This window comes from Lutra lutra, chromosome 6 (genome assembly GCF_902655055.1).
Source record: "Lutra lutra chromosome 6, mLutLut1.2, whole genome shotgun sequence".
NCBI lineage: Eukaryota > Metazoa > Chordata > Mammalia > Carnivora > Mustelidae > Lutra > Lutra lutra.
Window position 1 is genome coordinate 64,015,105 of NC_062283.1, and position 15,654 is coordinate 64,030,758.

At 55.7% G+C, this 15,654-nt stretch overlaps 1 protein-coding gene across 6 annotated transcripts in view; it reads right to left on the minus strand.

Annotated features, from left to right (window-relative positions):
* FOXP4 (forkhead box P4) overlaps window positions 1–15,654 on the minus strand; it is a 51,295-nt gene that overhangs the window by 21,787 nt on the left and 13,854 nt on the right. For all 6 annotated transcript variants that reach the window (XM_047733112.1, XM_047733115.1, XM_047733111.1 and 3 more), the window contains exon 2: window positions 10,290–10,527. In XM_047733112.1, the coding sequence (XP_047589068.1) occupies window positions 10,290–10,511 (222 nt within the window). In that variant the 5' untranslated portion in view covers window positions 10,512–10,527. The remainder of the gene's footprint in view (window positions 1–10,289; window positions 10,528–15,654) is intronic.

The window sequence follows — 15,654 nt, forward strand, 5'->3', positions numbered from 1 at the left end:
ATAACGACACTTGCTCACTGTGGCCCCTCACCTCTGTCCACGCACACATACTTGTGTTTGTCCTCATGTGGACTTCTGCTTTCTGACCTCGTCATGCGCACCAACAAGGCAAAACCTTATGTGACATACTCATACACACTCACTGCCCAGCAAACGCTCCCGAGTACTCACTGCATGTTCACACATGCCCTTCAAAGCCCCTTCCTTACGGCCACTGAACAGCTGAGCCGCCCCCAGCCTTGAACCTAGCTTCTCTTAGCACGGTCTCTAAACACTCACTGGTGTATCTGTGGGCGAGTGGCCCCCAGCATACCTGGAGCTCACATGAGTGCGCCCCTCACCAGCACCCCCCGCCCCGATCCCAGGCCTTCCCCAGCCCCTCTCTTCCCCTGGACAAGTGGCCTGGGGTTTCTTCGGCACGATTCACTTCAGAAAGTAGAACTCTGACCTCTTGGAGTCAAAAGGCTCTGAGAAGCTATGGAAAGGGGGTAGGGGGTGCGGTGCAGGAAGGAAGGGAGGTGGCCACGTGGTCATTGGGAAGGAGCCTGGCCTCTTGGTGCCTGAGTGATCCCCTCCAGGTCTAATGAGTCAGACACATGCTCTCTGTCAAAAAGGTGGAGGTGGGGTAGAGAGGTAGGGGGCCAGAGGTCAGGGGGCGAGTTGGAGGAAGAGAAAGCCTTGGAGAAGCCGGCTGGCCTAGGTGACCCAGAGGGGAAACACAGGGGAGGGGTTTCCAGAGGAAGTTGGGGCGGTGGCCCGGGGAGCTGGGTTCACTCCCCACAGACTCTCTTACTTTGTGGTCCCCTGGAGCATGAAATTACAAGATTTACAGGAAACGACAGGCCTTATGGTCTTCATCTGCGATGGACCCTTCACTCACCCTCCTGCCTTCCTCCCACTCCAGGCCTTTCCTCCCCTGCAGGCCAAGAAACAGGTGCCCAGCCAAGGCTGGACCCTCCTGGGATTGCCTCCATTCACATCCTCCTTCACGTTACTGGGCCACTGCTGTACTCGAGGGGCTGTGCTGGGTGCCAAGACACAGACACACAGAACCTGGCCTGCCCTAGGACTTACAGCTGTGGAGCTGCAAGGACAGTCGCCCATCAGAGCCGGGGTGGAGGTGAGCACCGGGCCCTAGAGCCCAGAGAAGGTGGCGGCACTCGCTGCCCCTGACCCCCTGAGTTCTGAGGGGCGAGGTCCTCAGCTGGAACGGGAGGCTGAAGTTTGTTCCTGGCACAGTGACCCCCACTGTGCAGAGGAGTGAAATCGCCCAGCAAGTCCAGGCACCCTGAAACCATTTCTGGGCAGCAGGAGAGGCTGGAGGAGTCCCAGGGCCCTGTGGGCACTTCATTCATTCATTCATTCCTTCATTCATTCACTTACTCACATGCATGACTGCCCACCATGCACAGGCCCTATGCTTAGAGGCGACAGAGAGGTGATGGTGGATAACCCAAGGTCATTTCGTGTCATTTGCTTAGTGCTCAGCCCTGACCCAATTTAGAATGGTTTGGGTACCATTGAAAAATCATGCCATGGGTGCCCAGGGCAAGGGTAATGGGCAGACCCTGGACCTGAGGTCCAAGATCCCTTCTCCAGATGGCCTGGACAGGACCCTGTCCACTCGACGTACTCCAGTGCTGCTCCATGCCCCACGCCACACCACTGTCCATGGCTGGGGACAGCACTCTGGGAGTGAGAGGGTCCCTCTGGTCCAGGATGCCCTCCTCCAGGGCGGTCACCCAAGGTAGCAGGTAGGCTGGAGACTTCCTGAAGCCCCACCGAAGTCCCATCCAGCACTCCCAACACGCCAGGCCTCATCTACGCTGGCTGCTGGTCCTGGGGCCTGATTGTATAGCCAGGCTGCCCGCTGCTGAGAGACGTGGGGGATGACGGCCCCTACCCCAGCACAGCCAGCTCCACTTTCTCTGACGATGCCGACCAGGTCACAGCCCCCTTGAAAACACAGATGTTGGCAAATGCACCTGTGAACCACCTCCCCGGCCAGCAGCAGACGGTGGACACATCTGTACAATTCACTTTGGTCCAGGCTGGACAGGGGCGGCAGGCCAAGGGGACAGAGTTCAAGAGCTGGCGTTTGTAGAGGACTACATCTGATTGAAGCCTCATCACCTTGGGCGAGGCAGGACTTGTGTCACGGTCTCCATCCTCCACACAAGGAAGGAAACTGAGACCCAAGGTTCCATGGGCAGGAAATGGAGTCCGCACACCTCTGGCTGCCCAGTGCCCCTGACCCCTGCAGGGCCTTCAGGAGCTTGTGCACGGTCCCTCAAAGCCTAGGAGCCTGCTCTCCCCCGAGCCTGGGTGCTTCCAACTGTCTAGGGGTGAAGGGGAGGTAAGGCTGGTGCAGGCAGGTAGACAAGAACCAACACAGGAATCTTCAGAAAGCTGGCCCCATGCCCCTTCCCTGAGGGCCAGAGATATCCAAATACAGCCTGGGGTGGGAAAAGGCGTTTAGAATCCCACACCAAGGAGAAGCCATCATTGCAAACCCTGGGGTGGGGTGTGTGCTCAGGGCAGAATGGAAAACTGGGAGTCATCCGGCCTCTTCAATCCCCTCTCTCCACCCCTTGGACTCAAAGCCTCATCCCCAGCTCTGCGGTTTAGGGGATAAGGTCCAGTTTTCCTTCAAAAGAAGCAGTACTAGGCCATTCAGTTTATAGACCCTGGTCAGGGATCTGGATCCAAATCCTGGCTCCACCATACACTGTGTGACCTAGGTAAGTCACTTTACCTCTCTGACCCTCAGTTTCTTCCTCTGCGAAATAGGCATAACCCTGCCCTTAGTCCCCAGGGCTGCTGTGAAGAGTACACGAGGCCCGTGGAGTACTTAGCATAGTGCCAGGCACCCAGTGGGTCTGGAAGGGACACCAACTTTTGTCTTTACTGTTCACCAGCCACCTTCTTGTCATTTGTTAGTGCCACCTGGGAGGACCCACTCACCAAAACCTCCCTCAGCCTCCACGCCCCACCTCTCCCCCTCCAGCTCCAGAACTGTCTTGCTAATGAAGGCGAACTCTCCCCCTCACCAACCCCCCACCTCCCCGTGTCAGAAGTCATTAGCAGGATCTCCACAATTAGGAACAAATGGCTTATAACGGATGGCGTCCAGGGAGGGCGGTCAGGATGGAGGGGAATGAAGCCAGAGCTTGGAGGGCAACAGGGGCTGCTATGAGGAGAAAAACAAGTCTTGGAGCAGGAGGGTCTCTTGTGCGCGGGGTGAGATCACACCCTCATTTCTGTCTCTGAGAATTCAGCGGGGAGAGACCGGCATCCTCTCAATGGAGGCCAGGTGCAGGGCTGCTTACTGGTCCTTTCTGTGGCCTGAGGATTGGGAGGGCAGGGATGTGGTGCTCAGGGGCCAGCTTGAAAGGGCTGACCTTGGAGAGTGGAGCAGCAGAACCCCACAGACCCGGTGAGCTCCAAGTGTTGGAGGGCATCTAGTCTCCTGTTTTCTAAATTGCTGGTTATGATCTAGTGGTGGGTCATAATAGCAATTTAGTAGGTCAAAAAAATGGGAAAACACACACACACTCACATATAAGGAAGCATCAGAGGTATTAGGTAAGCAGAAGCATTGTTTCAAGAAACTGTGCGCTAGGGTTCCCAGAAAATGTATCCTTTAGGATGGATCTTAAGCTAAATGGTTTATGAAGCACAGCTGTAGTTCACTTCGGAGATGTGGAAATTACACAGAGAGGGACAGTGACATGCCCAAAGTCACACAGTAGCAGAGGCAGAAACTGAATCCCCTGGGCCTGACATGGGCTTTGCGCAGGGAAGCAGAGCCACGAGTGGCTGGCAAGATGGAGGACCTTCTGGCAAATTCTGGTTTAATTTGGATTGTGGGGAGGGGCAGCCAAAATAAAATCCAAACTTCTTTTGTCTGCACCTAGCTAATTCTGGCAAAACCGAGATAGAAATTGTCTTGATAATTAATTTCCACCAGGGCTGTCTAGATTTAGGGGAAGGGGCACAGGAGGGCACTTGGGGAGGTGGTGGTTAGCCTATCCCAAACCTGAAAAGAGCCCCAGGAAAGCCCATGACCTGTCCCCAGCCTCCCTTACCATTCAGCCATACTATGACTCCCTATTCATTTGTAGTACTCTAGCGAGGATGTGTGAAGCCCCACAGGGCGCTCCCACCATCCCAGCCTCCGGGGGACTCCGGGTCTTCGCTTTTACAGGGAACCCGTTCTAAGGTGATGATCCAGACGTGAAAACAAAGAGAAGGAGGCTAAGAAGAGATGGTGGTTAGTGTTCCAGGAGCGTTCCACGCAGGACGGCTGGCTGCCTACTTGAGCTGCGTGGCCAGGGAAGTCCTCTCTGAAGAGACATTGAGTTTTAGGAGAGAACTTGTTCAGGGGACAGTATTCCTGGGGGACAAAAGCACTGGTGCAAGAGCCCTGAGGCGGGACTAAGCTTGAAGCATCATGAACTACCAAGGCCTGAGTGGCCATGCTAAGGAGCCTGCCTGGGAGGAAGACCCAGAGGTGAGCAGTAGCCAGATCATACAGGGACAAGGGTTTTCGATTGTACTCTATGCTTGAGGAAGAAATGCTGGAGGATTTTAAACAGGCAGTGATATAATCTCTGAGGGCAGATACCTAACCCACTGCTAGTAAACAGTAGGTGCCTAATAAATACTTGTTGATTGGAATTAAACAGGAAACACTTCTCTGTCCATGGCTGGAAATGCAACTCCTCTGAGGCCAAAGAGCAGAGGGAAGGGGCCCAGGGAGAAGGGTCAGAGGTCAGTGGACCCAACCACTAAAGGTACTGACCTGGGGAGATCCAGGTTCTTGACTAGCTAGGCTTTGTCCTCCAGCAGAGGCAGGAAAAACGACACGACACAGAAAAGGGGGGCTGGGAGGATGGGGGAGAGGAGACCATAAAACCCCCGAAGTGATTCTACACCTTTTTCCCTTGGAAAAAAAAAAAAAAAAAGCTTTTTGGAAAGGCTGTAAATTTTTTTTACACCAACCTCGTAAAAATGACATCGGCGCATTCTCAAATTAGAACCATTAAAATGAAAACCAGCAATGCACTGATACAGGCAGGCCCACGTGGGTGGGAGACTCAGAGCCCGGGTACACAGCCGGGTTTCAGGCCCCCTTCCCCACCGAGGCCACCAAGGGCTTCCCTGCCCCAGGAGATGAGAATGAACAAGTGACCCAGAGGCTCCGAAGCTAGGAAAGGAGCTCCTCTCTGGCTCCCTGGTTCCCTCCCTGGATCTGGAAGCAGGGAAACAGAGCAGGGTGGTAGTAGCGCTGCCTCCCCCTCCACACCCCACTGCTTGCTCAGGCACCTCCCAGACCTGCCTCAGCTGCCCGCCAGCTACTGTGGGCTCTCCAGAAGCACGTCTCTTTCCAGGTCCAGAGCCACTGTGAGCCCAGCCATGACCCTGATGCTAGTGCTTCTGCAGGAGACTCAAGTGTGGGACACAGAGTGGTGCATGTGGGGGCAGGCAAGTCCCTTCCCAAGGAATCCCCCTGGGGCTGCTCAGAATCAAGGCCTTCCACTGACCCGCTGAGGGGTGGCCCTCCCCACTTTAACCTTTCACACTCAGAAGAGGAAACATTCAGGCACCCCTCCCCCAAATTTTCCCCTGTCCCCAAGCTCCGGATCAATCGGTACCCACAAGAACCCTGGCATAAAAAGGGGGTGGGAGAGAGACAGAGAGAGTGTCAGAATTCCATACCAGAAGGGAAGGCTGGGGGTAAGGTGGGCTGGCTCCCTCCTAGTCCCAGCAAAGCAGGACCCTGGGGGTTCTTTTTCCTGGGCCCGGAGCTTCTCCTCTGCCTTTCCCACCCGCCTCTGCCCTGACACAGACACATAAAACAAGGGTGGCCTTCGGCTTAGCAACCCAGGACTGGGACAAGACGTGGGGAGTTAAGGCCTCTCCCCCCATGACCCCTATGACCTGGGTGGCGGCCTTCTTCCCAGCCCTCTATGTCCTGGTGGCGGCAAGTCCGCTCTATGCTGCAGCTGCTGGGAGTCAAGGGCTTCACAGACAGGTTCCTAAGTCTCCCCTCCAGGGAGTTGGGGCCCCCATTCTCCCTCCAGGTCCCCAGCACCTCCTGGGGAGAGTGTCATCCTAACTAAAAGAAAAGAGCAGAGTCCACAAGGTGTGAGACTAGAGAGGAGGAGTAAGTAGGGTCTGGGGGCACGAGTCCCAAGGAGAAATCGGCCCCCGACCTGAGGACTAAAGACCACTGTTGACAGTGTGTGTGATGTGGGGGTATGTGTGCTAATTCACCCCATAAGCCTCCTCTTCCCATCCCGTCCCCCTAGGTAGCTTGGGCAGAGGAGGGCCAGATGCAGGAGGGGAACAAAAATGTCTTCCATTCTTCTTTTCCTCCATGCCCTGACATCCCCCCCATCTCTTAGGTGGGGGTGAGTTAAAAGCCCATTAATGTGCAGAGCCCCCCAAGCCCTCCGAATGTCCTCACAGGATGTGAACAGGGTGGGATTTGGCCCCGGTTGTCACAGCAACTGCAGTGGGAGTTCCCAGACGCTAGGCAACCCTCCTGTGACCCTCACTGACCTGTCACCCCCGAAACCAGAGGACAATGGAAGTGCAGGCTCCAGAGGCCCAGGACGCCTTTCAGCGCTGCCGCCAGCAGCTCTGGCAGCCCCCACCCCGCCGGCTCAGCCCTCCCAGCCCCCCTGGGCCAGGGCGGCCAGGCCATGGCCCCAAGGCCTCTTGAGGCCCGCCGCCTCCCACACTTGTCCCAACCCTCACTGCTCCCCATCAGAGCCCAAAGGGTTTCTGTGCTGTCCCTGGGGAACCCCCCCCCCGCCCCCGTCCTGGGGACATTTCATCCAGGTGAAATCAGATTAGGGTAAGATGCAAGAACAACCTTCAAAGAAAAAAACCCTCAGAGGGAAAACAGGGGCAGAAGGAGCAATGAGGAAGACTCTGCTGGGTGAAGGAAGGGGATGGGTGCACAGCTGGCCTGTCTACTGGGTCTAAGGTATTCTTGAATAGCAGCTGGGGTCATCAGCTCCAGCTGGCCAGCAGGGAGCCCGGTGTAAATAAGGCTCCAGGCATGTTTGCTGAATGAATGCACACTCCCAGGCCTCCTACACTGAGAGCCTTCCCACAGTCGGTTCCCGGTAAGGGCGTGAGACTGGAGAGCTGGTGCAAGCCCTAAGGACAGCGTGGAGGTGGTGGGGCTCTGCCACTCAGCAGACAGGGGCTTGAGAGGCGGAGGTGGGGGCCTTGGCTGCTGGGAGAAGGGGACAACCAGGTGGGGACCCTCTCTCTAGTCAGATAGGGCCTGGCAGCCCAGACATGTGGCCCCCCACCCCCATCCCCAGCCTCTGTTTGAACAAGCTGCGGGCCTGCTGTTGCATGGAAACGGTGCCTGCTCTTGTTCCAAAGTGATGCGGCTGCCCTCTTCAGCACTGTTTGTCTCAGCCTCCAGTCGTGTCACTGGCCTGACTTCTGACTCGCCCTGTTTATCTCCCTCCCCTCTGTCAACTCATTACTCCCAAAGGCCAAGGCTGCATTTCCAGGGCTTGTTTATCCAGAGTGGAGGCACAGAGACCAGCAGATGGAAAGAGGGAGAGGGGCTTGGAGGCCCAAGGAGGCCCAAGGAGGCCTGAGGAGGAGGAATGGGAACAGTGCACAGCCTGCACACCTGCCCTCGACCTCCCTCCTCTAGAGTGGCTACTTAGGGCCTGCGGGCTGTGTTGTTTTCATTTGTCTAAGAGCTTTTAGGGCTGGGGATGGAATGCTCTCAGGCACTCAGCAACGGACGTTTATTTAGCATCTGCTATGTTCCAGGCCTCACTCCTTCCATTTCCGGTAGGGGACTGTGTGACGGGGGATCAGCCAAAAGGAGACTGTGCTGAGCTCTAGTTGCAGCTGTCCCCATGTCACCAAGCCCAGTCAGTGTCCCCTGATCTGCAGCATGGGAATAACACCCACATCCCAGGGCTGGCACGGTGATTAAGTAGCACATGTATGAGAAAGACCCAAAGCACCAAATGGAGGCAAGGTTATTGGTTTGTTTGTCCTCAAAGGACTTCCTGGTTGAGGCCCAGCAGAGGAAGGAGGAACCCACTAGGCCAGGCTTTCTTTTCTACAGTTAATCTACCCCACCAATAGTCAGAAACATTTGTTGCTGGGGGGTACCAGAAAGCGTTACCCCTGAAACTTCCCCCAAAGCCTGGCTCATAGACTGGAGCTAGAAGGATGGGCCACAGACTTTCCTGTTAATTGAAAAAACTTATCATTTTAGTTTTGTGGGGGTTCTTTCAGAGTTCGGAGCCAACAGAACTTTTTTAAGTCTATTTCCCTTGGCCCCAGGCCCCAGGCCCATAGTGAGCCCAAACGGCTAAAACGGCCCTCCTCCTGCCTCCAAATCTCCACCCCGGTTATTTGTGAAGCAGATATAGGATTTTCCAGGACTTTGGGATACTCCCCAAAACAAACAGGAATAACCTGAACGTGGAATATAGATGGCAAAACATGGCTTGTGTGTGATGCAGAGCGAAGAAACCTGACCAGTACAGAAAGTTCTGTCTCTCCCCAGCCCACACATGTCCCCAGTTTACAGATAATCTGTGTTCACCCTGCAGTTGAAAAATAATTGTTTAAAAGTCACTTTCCAGTGTCAGTAGTTCCTGAGTTCGTCCCATCCCCCACCACATTCAAAACCTTTCCTAGCCCTGTGTGCATAGAGGTGGAGGAAGGGAAGAGGTGGTTATAAAAAATGGGTGGCCTGGGGAGATTTCTGGTGGGTGTGTCTTGTTATTATTTTCATAAGGGTCAGATGTGGCCCTTTGACCTTCTGTCCCCAGTAGATGTCACAAACTTTGGTCTCTTCCCCAGAGATCCTGCTTGTTAGCAAGCCTTGGGAGATGCCAGCAAACTCCCAAGGGCTATCTCCCCAGGGGAAGGTGATAGGTCTCCACGGTCTGTAAGAGGAAGTGATTTCTGAAGTCCTCAATTCTGTGAGCATCTACATGGGCCACTCAGTGTGTGCAGACTTCAAGCTCAAATCGCACCTGATCCTAAAAATCCTACGCTTTAGGCATCCAGGAGGCCAGGGCTCAGGGCCGGGCCCAGGACCTCGCCAAGGTTGCACAGCTGGTTAAGGGACTGGCTGGGACTTAACCCGGGTTGGTTCAGTTTCTGTGTTAATGGTGGCTGACCAGCTCCAGGCAGGGTGCTGGCTTCGGATGGTGCAGCTCCCAGTCTGACCTCCATTCCACAGAGAGTGGTGGGAAAGGGCCCCTGAGGAGCTTATGGAGTTGGGGGAGGAGCCCCACGTTGAGCCTGGGAGAGAACACCAGGGCAAGGTGGGAATACACATCTGTGTACACTTGAAGCAGGGGTGGGGATGTGGGTGGGGACGTGACTCTTCCCAGCAGAGCCCCCAAGGGGCAGTGCCAGCAGTGAGCTCGGAGGAGCAATCAAATAAGAGGAGAATCCCAAGGCCAAGGCTGGCTGGGCCGGTTCTCCTGAACTTGTCAAGCATGATTCTCCCTTTTTCCAGGGGTGGGGCTGTGGGGCCAGGACCTGGGGCCCCTGCTCTGTCATCACCAACCAGGCTCCCCACCCCAGGGCCTCTCAAACTTTAGCGGCTGGTCTTGAACTCCTGAACTCTGCAGTTAGGGTGGAATGATGGAGGGGGGAGAAAAGGAAGGGGGAGGCAGATAGGGATTCCCAGCCTGACCCCTAAAAATGGAGGCCTGCCGTTGCCTCCTACCCTTGGCCTTTTCTTAGCTGCTTTGGACTCTGGTGCCTGGAAGCTTAATTTCTTCACAGCTTGGATTAGGGCCCAGGCAGCGAAGGCCGTGGGGGAGATTTTACAGTACAAAGAAAGTGAAGATACCCCTGTATACACAGCCCCTTCCTCCAAGGAACATGTACCCTAGAGAGGGGTCTCCCTCCCGCAACCCTGTTCACTTAGCCAATGTGCAGGAGGAGAGCGCAAACACACATTCTTACGCTCTTCTCCAGGAGTCTCTCTGTCTTTGTGGACATTCCTGAGACGGGTCCAAGCTTCCTGACCTCTGGGCCTCCTGGGTCCCACTTCTCTCTCCTGGGAGTGCCACTCTCCCCCTGCCTTTGGATGGCCACTGGTGTGGGAGGACGCAGAGGGAGTCCCTGGAGGCTGGGTCTTTTCAAGAGGGTTACAAGTGAGGCTGCTTGGCAGAAGCCTGGGACCCATGTTGCCAGAAAGAGAGTGGGAAGTGGCCGGGGCCGAGCCCCTCTGCTCCTCGGGGTTGCCAGGGAGGGGCGCCCGCTCCTACCTGTTGCTGCTGGAAGTGCAGCAGCTCTGCCGGGCTCATCTCGCCGTTGCTGTCTGGGCCCGCCGCCGAGTCCCTGCCCGGGCCGCTTCCGCCAGTGCCCGCCGCCCCGGCCCCACCGCCGCCGCCACCACCACCGCCATCGGTCTGCCCGGAGATGCTGCCCACGCCGTTCTGGCCAGAGGGAGCCGACCTGATTGTCTCCGAGGCGGATTCCACCATCATGTCGCTCTAACGAGACCTGGAGGGGTTGGAGAGACATGGGGGAGGGGCTGAGGCTCAAACCGGGACGCGGGCAACCGGGGGCAGCCACCCAAGCCCCTCTACCCCCAAACAACACACCTCCACCGCTTAACAGCCCCCTGCCCCCCAATCCTAGGGCATCTCTTCCTCCTTAACTTCCTCGAAGCGGCTCCTAGGACCCCTTTCGGGGTGCGGCCCCCTCCCGATGTCATCCTCTCCCTAGGCTGGGGGAAGGGGCAGCTCCAGACTGAAGCTGAGGCTGCCCCACTGCCCTCCTCCCCCACATTTTCCGGACTTCGAGGAGACTTTGGCCGGTAAGGGGAGGAGGTGATGTCTTCACCCTTGCTCCTGGGGAGGGTGAGGTAGGGAATCCCATCCCCCCACGCCCCCCTCCACCCCCGGGCCTCGTGTTGGCCTCTCCCTCCAGGCTAGGACATTGGGGAAGCTAGCATGCCGCTAGGATATCATCCCGCCAGGATAGCAAAGCACGGAGGAGCTATTCACTGGGACCAAACATATTGCTGAGCGCCCCCCCCCCCAAACTAGTAATGACCTCTGTGTGTGTTCCCCACAGACAGAGACTTCCCCAGGGCAGGGCCTCCTTACAGGGTCTCCTCCCCTGGGACCCAGAAAGGCTCTAATCCACACTTGTCCCACAAATGTGATTGTCCTTTGCCCAGCACCTACTGGGAGCCACTCAAATGGGCCTGGAGCTGGGTGGTGGAGGCAGCCAGTGGTTCCACTTCTCTGACCTGCCATTCTAAATCCCTGGCCAAAAGCAGACACTCCATAACATTTACTATTTCTATTAGCACCATGATTCCTTCTCACAAAGATGATGAGAGATAGTTATTATCATCCATATTTTACAGATGGAAAAACTGAGGGTCCAGACAGTTCAGGGCAAAGGGTCAAGGCCTGAATCTTGTGCCCTCCCCTCCCTCCCCAGCTGCTTCTCCAGGGGTGGAAGCATTCCCAGAAAGAGAGGGTATGTTTGCAACGGTCAAAGGTAGCCAGGAGAAGGCCTGAGATTCCTTCTATCACTCAAGGAGGGCCCAACATCTGCTGGGAGAAGAGGGGGGATGGGCGTGTGTGTGTGTGTGTGTGTGTGTGCGTGCGCGCGCGCGCACATGCATGCACAAACACACATACTGTGATGCAAATGGGGGCCTTTAGTATACCCCGCTGCTCTCCAAGTCTGGAGTGTCCCCATTTCCCAGCTATCCCCGAAGCCACAGCCCCTTGACAGGAACATGCATCGCAGTCAAAAGGGACCTGGCTGATACCCACCACTGATCTTTTTTTTTTTTTTTTTAATTTTTTATTTCTTTTCAGCGTAACAGTATTCATTGTTTTTGCACCGCACCCACCACTGATCTTTGACAGAGTCTTAAACTCCCTAAACCTCAGGGCATCTGGCTGGCTCAGTCAGAAGAGCATGTGACTTTTGATCTCTGGGTCATGAGTATGAGCCCCATGTTGGGTGCACAGATTACTTAAATAAATTAACTTAAAAAAAAAAAAAAACAAAACTCCCCAAACTTTGGTTTCCTTGTCAGTAGTAGAGCAGTTAATCTTAGCCTCTTGGAGTCCTGCGAGGAGTAAGTAAAACAGGGCGTGTAAAACCACCTTGCAGCAGGTAAGCTCCGATCCATGCCTTCTCCACCTGCCTTATTTGTAAGGGTGAGGACTCTAAGGCTTTGGGAAGCCCAAGACTTGGCCCAAATCACGCAGAGATCAAGGGACCTAGGAAGGTAGCCAGTGTTCGTTCTTTCTTCCCTTTCTGATCCCCTTTTGGCCTAGGCAGACCCAGGATCGCAGGGTCTCCCAATAGGCAGTGATTGAGCAGACCAGAGAGGCTGAATCATTTCCCTAGTTCCTTCCCCAAGGTGGCCGCTCCCAAGAGCATCTCCCTCCTGCCAGGGAAATTCTCTCCCTTCACTCTGGAAGAACTCTTTTCCCCTGCCTTGACTGGGCCAAAACTTGCTGTTTCTGTTGGGAGGAGTGTGAGGGTCTGGTGCATGACGGGGACAGAGAGGTGTTAAGGGTCCATGGGGAGCCCAACGGTCACATGTGCCACATCGCTGCTCCTGTGCCCCTCTCCGTCTGTGACTCTAGGTATCTTTGTCGTAATGGATTGATCTGTGTGGCCTCCTGGGTGACCGTATGCTGCTAGGGTATCCCATGTTTGTGCGTGTCTGTGTGTTTCCAAGGGCTTGTCCCTCCACCGCCCACCCCCCAGCTGCTGCTCCCACTCCTGAGTTCCAAGAGGAGGTGGGCCAGGGCGAGGGTGAGGTTGGGGGTGATGGTTCGGAAGAGATTGAGCACTTGGGCCCAGGCCTTAATGGCCATGTCAGCCCGAGGGCCAGTGGCTGCCAAATGATGAATGGGGTGGGCGCCATCCTCCACCCGTCAGAGCACAGGGCCCCAGCCCCCTCCTCCAAGCCACCCACCCTGATCCCTGGCAGCAGCCTACAGAGCACCTTCCCCCACTCAGGCCTGGGGCTCAGCTACACATAAGGGGGATGGGGAGATAGCAGGGGCCCACTCTGCTCCCTCTCCCCCAACCCTGGCCCTGCTGGGGGTGGAGAGCAGCTGCCTGCCTTGATTCCAAGTCTAGCTTTTCTGAGATCTGAGAACTCCTGGGCCCCAGGGGACAAAGACCAGAGCCTCAGGGGTGCCTGTGTGTGCACAGGAGAAAGGAAAGAGAATCCAGCAGTTCCTTCCCTGGGGTAAGGGAGAGTGCCTCCCCTTCCAACACTCACACACACACCATAAAGTTGTAGATCAGACAGCAAGTTTGGAAAAAGGGAGAAGAAAGGAATGAGGCTGCAAACAGAGGTGTCCCTTTCTTTTCTGTCTTTTTATGGGGGGGTACAGAGCGACACCCAGTGTACAACATAATTGCTGCAATGTGGCGTGTAATAATAGCTATTCAAGGGCCGATCATTCATATTAAACAGGGTGAAGCAAGCCTCTCATTTGCATGCTTGAGATTATATGCATTTGAAAAGTCATTTCCGCAGGGTGTATGAATGGCATTAATTCCCATGTGGCATGCTCTGCCCTCTCCTGGGGCTTTCACCTCCTTCGTTGCTCCCACCCGCCCACCAACACGCACCCAAACCTGCATATCTTCCCAGGCATCTCCACACCCGCACCTTCCCTGCCCCAGGACATCTGCCCTCTGAGGATGAGCACACCAGTAGCCTCACGCCTCCTGCCCATCTCTCCACTGGGTGTTGCGATAGCAATGGGGTGTCCTCTACCTTGTGGGTGTGCAGACTCTGGGGGCTGGGGCAGGCAGGCCCCGGGGGGTGGGGGGGGGAGTTGGTGGTGCTGGAGGCAGGCCTTGATAGCAGTGCCCTGAGAACCTGGACCCTGGCTAGGAGAAGGCAGGGGCCTGGGCTCAGCCACGACCAGCTGTGAATCCTCTATCTTCCTCCTTTGGGCCTCAGTTTCCCCATCTCTACATGAAGGGGTGGTCCTGGAAGTCTTTTTGGTCTTGGAAATTTCCAGGAGTAAAACTCCCTAGTCCAGCATGTGCACATGAAGCCACAGTGTTCTAGTGGCCGGTTGGAGCCCCTGATGGCCCATCAGAGTCACGGCTGTGGTCCCTTGCCCAAGGGATCCACCTTATGTGGACCTTAGCTGCTTCCTCTGGGACCAGGGTGGAGGGGCACCCTCCAAGACCTTTCTCCTCCCTTCACTCCTGCCCCTCCCCCTCTCACCACACACTCCTCCCCCAGTCATCCATTTCCCTAGAAAAGAGCAGCTGACACCTGGAGAAGAAGAGAGCTCCAGGAAAGAGACCATCTGGTTTCAAGGGCCAGCTGTGTGACTTTGGGCAAGTCACTACCCCTTGCCCAAGTCACCTGGCTGGCCTTTCTTCCTTTATACAGCATGTCAGGAGGGGGGAATTAGGTCTTTCTAGGATTCGCTAAAATTGAGGCCCTCATCCCGCACCCACCCCGGCCTTTCCTGACCCCTCTTCTACCACCTCTTGGGGACAAGTGAAAGTGTCTGAGGCCAAATTGTTTTAGGTGGTCAAGGATTTCTCTCGGGCTCTAGTCCCATCTTTAGGCAGGTCCCCAGTCTCCCATCTCTCAGGGAACCCCTTGGGGACTCAGGGCACCTCAGAGCCTTGAGCCAGGCCCCAAAGTTCCCGCAGACGCCTTCGAAAGAAAGGAAGGAAGCTGGGTCAAAGCCGCAGCCTCCTCTTCCGCTCTGGGGGAGGCTGTGGGGCCACCGGGGGCTCCCACTTCCCCTGAGGCTCCTGGCCCTTCGAAGAACCCTGGTGGGCATGCCACAGGGGACGCCTCCTAGTAACTTTCCTGGTGGGTCTGGTCCCCTCCCAGGACAGAAGTGACGAGTTCTACCCATCTTGAGGCTAAAAGGAGAACCCAAGGACTAGGGTGTTTTGGGTGAGAGGAAGGGCGGGGAGCCCCACACGCCGAGAAACCTTTGTGCCTTTTCCGCGGGCACATATGGTCTAGGGAGTATTAATTACCGTAGCTTTTTAATTAACAATCGCTTAATCTGAGCCGTAACATTTGCCACGACACCCTGCGCCTCGCCGTGAACCCGCGCCGCCCGCCCTGCCAACTCATCAATTAATTTTTATTGACGTTTTCTTCCCCAAACAGGCACAATACCAGGGTTTTCCAATTAACACCTCCGCGATCTCTAATTAGCGCAATTAACAGACTGATGGATGCCCGGAGTTTACCCTCGGGGGGGGGGGGGGGGGGGGGGCGGGGCAGCCCCTAGCGCACACGTGCACGCAGCGCAGCAGGACAGCTGCTGCACCCCAGCTCTAACCAGAGCAAGGCCCGTGGGGGCGTGACCACAGGTAACCCGCACCCGCAGCAAGGGTGGTTGGTTCAAGTTGAAACAAGTAGTCACAGTTTCCAGCCCTCCGCAAACGCACAATCTCGGTCGGGGAAAGAGCCGAGAACCTGAGCCTTAAAGTTGGGAAACGTGGCATCTAACCCCCGGTCTGTCACCAACTTGCCGGGGCACTTGGGCCCAAGTTCATTACCCCCTTTTCTCCTCTGCATGATGGGGGAAACTAGATTATATATTTATAATATATATATATTATAATATACATATAATATATAGT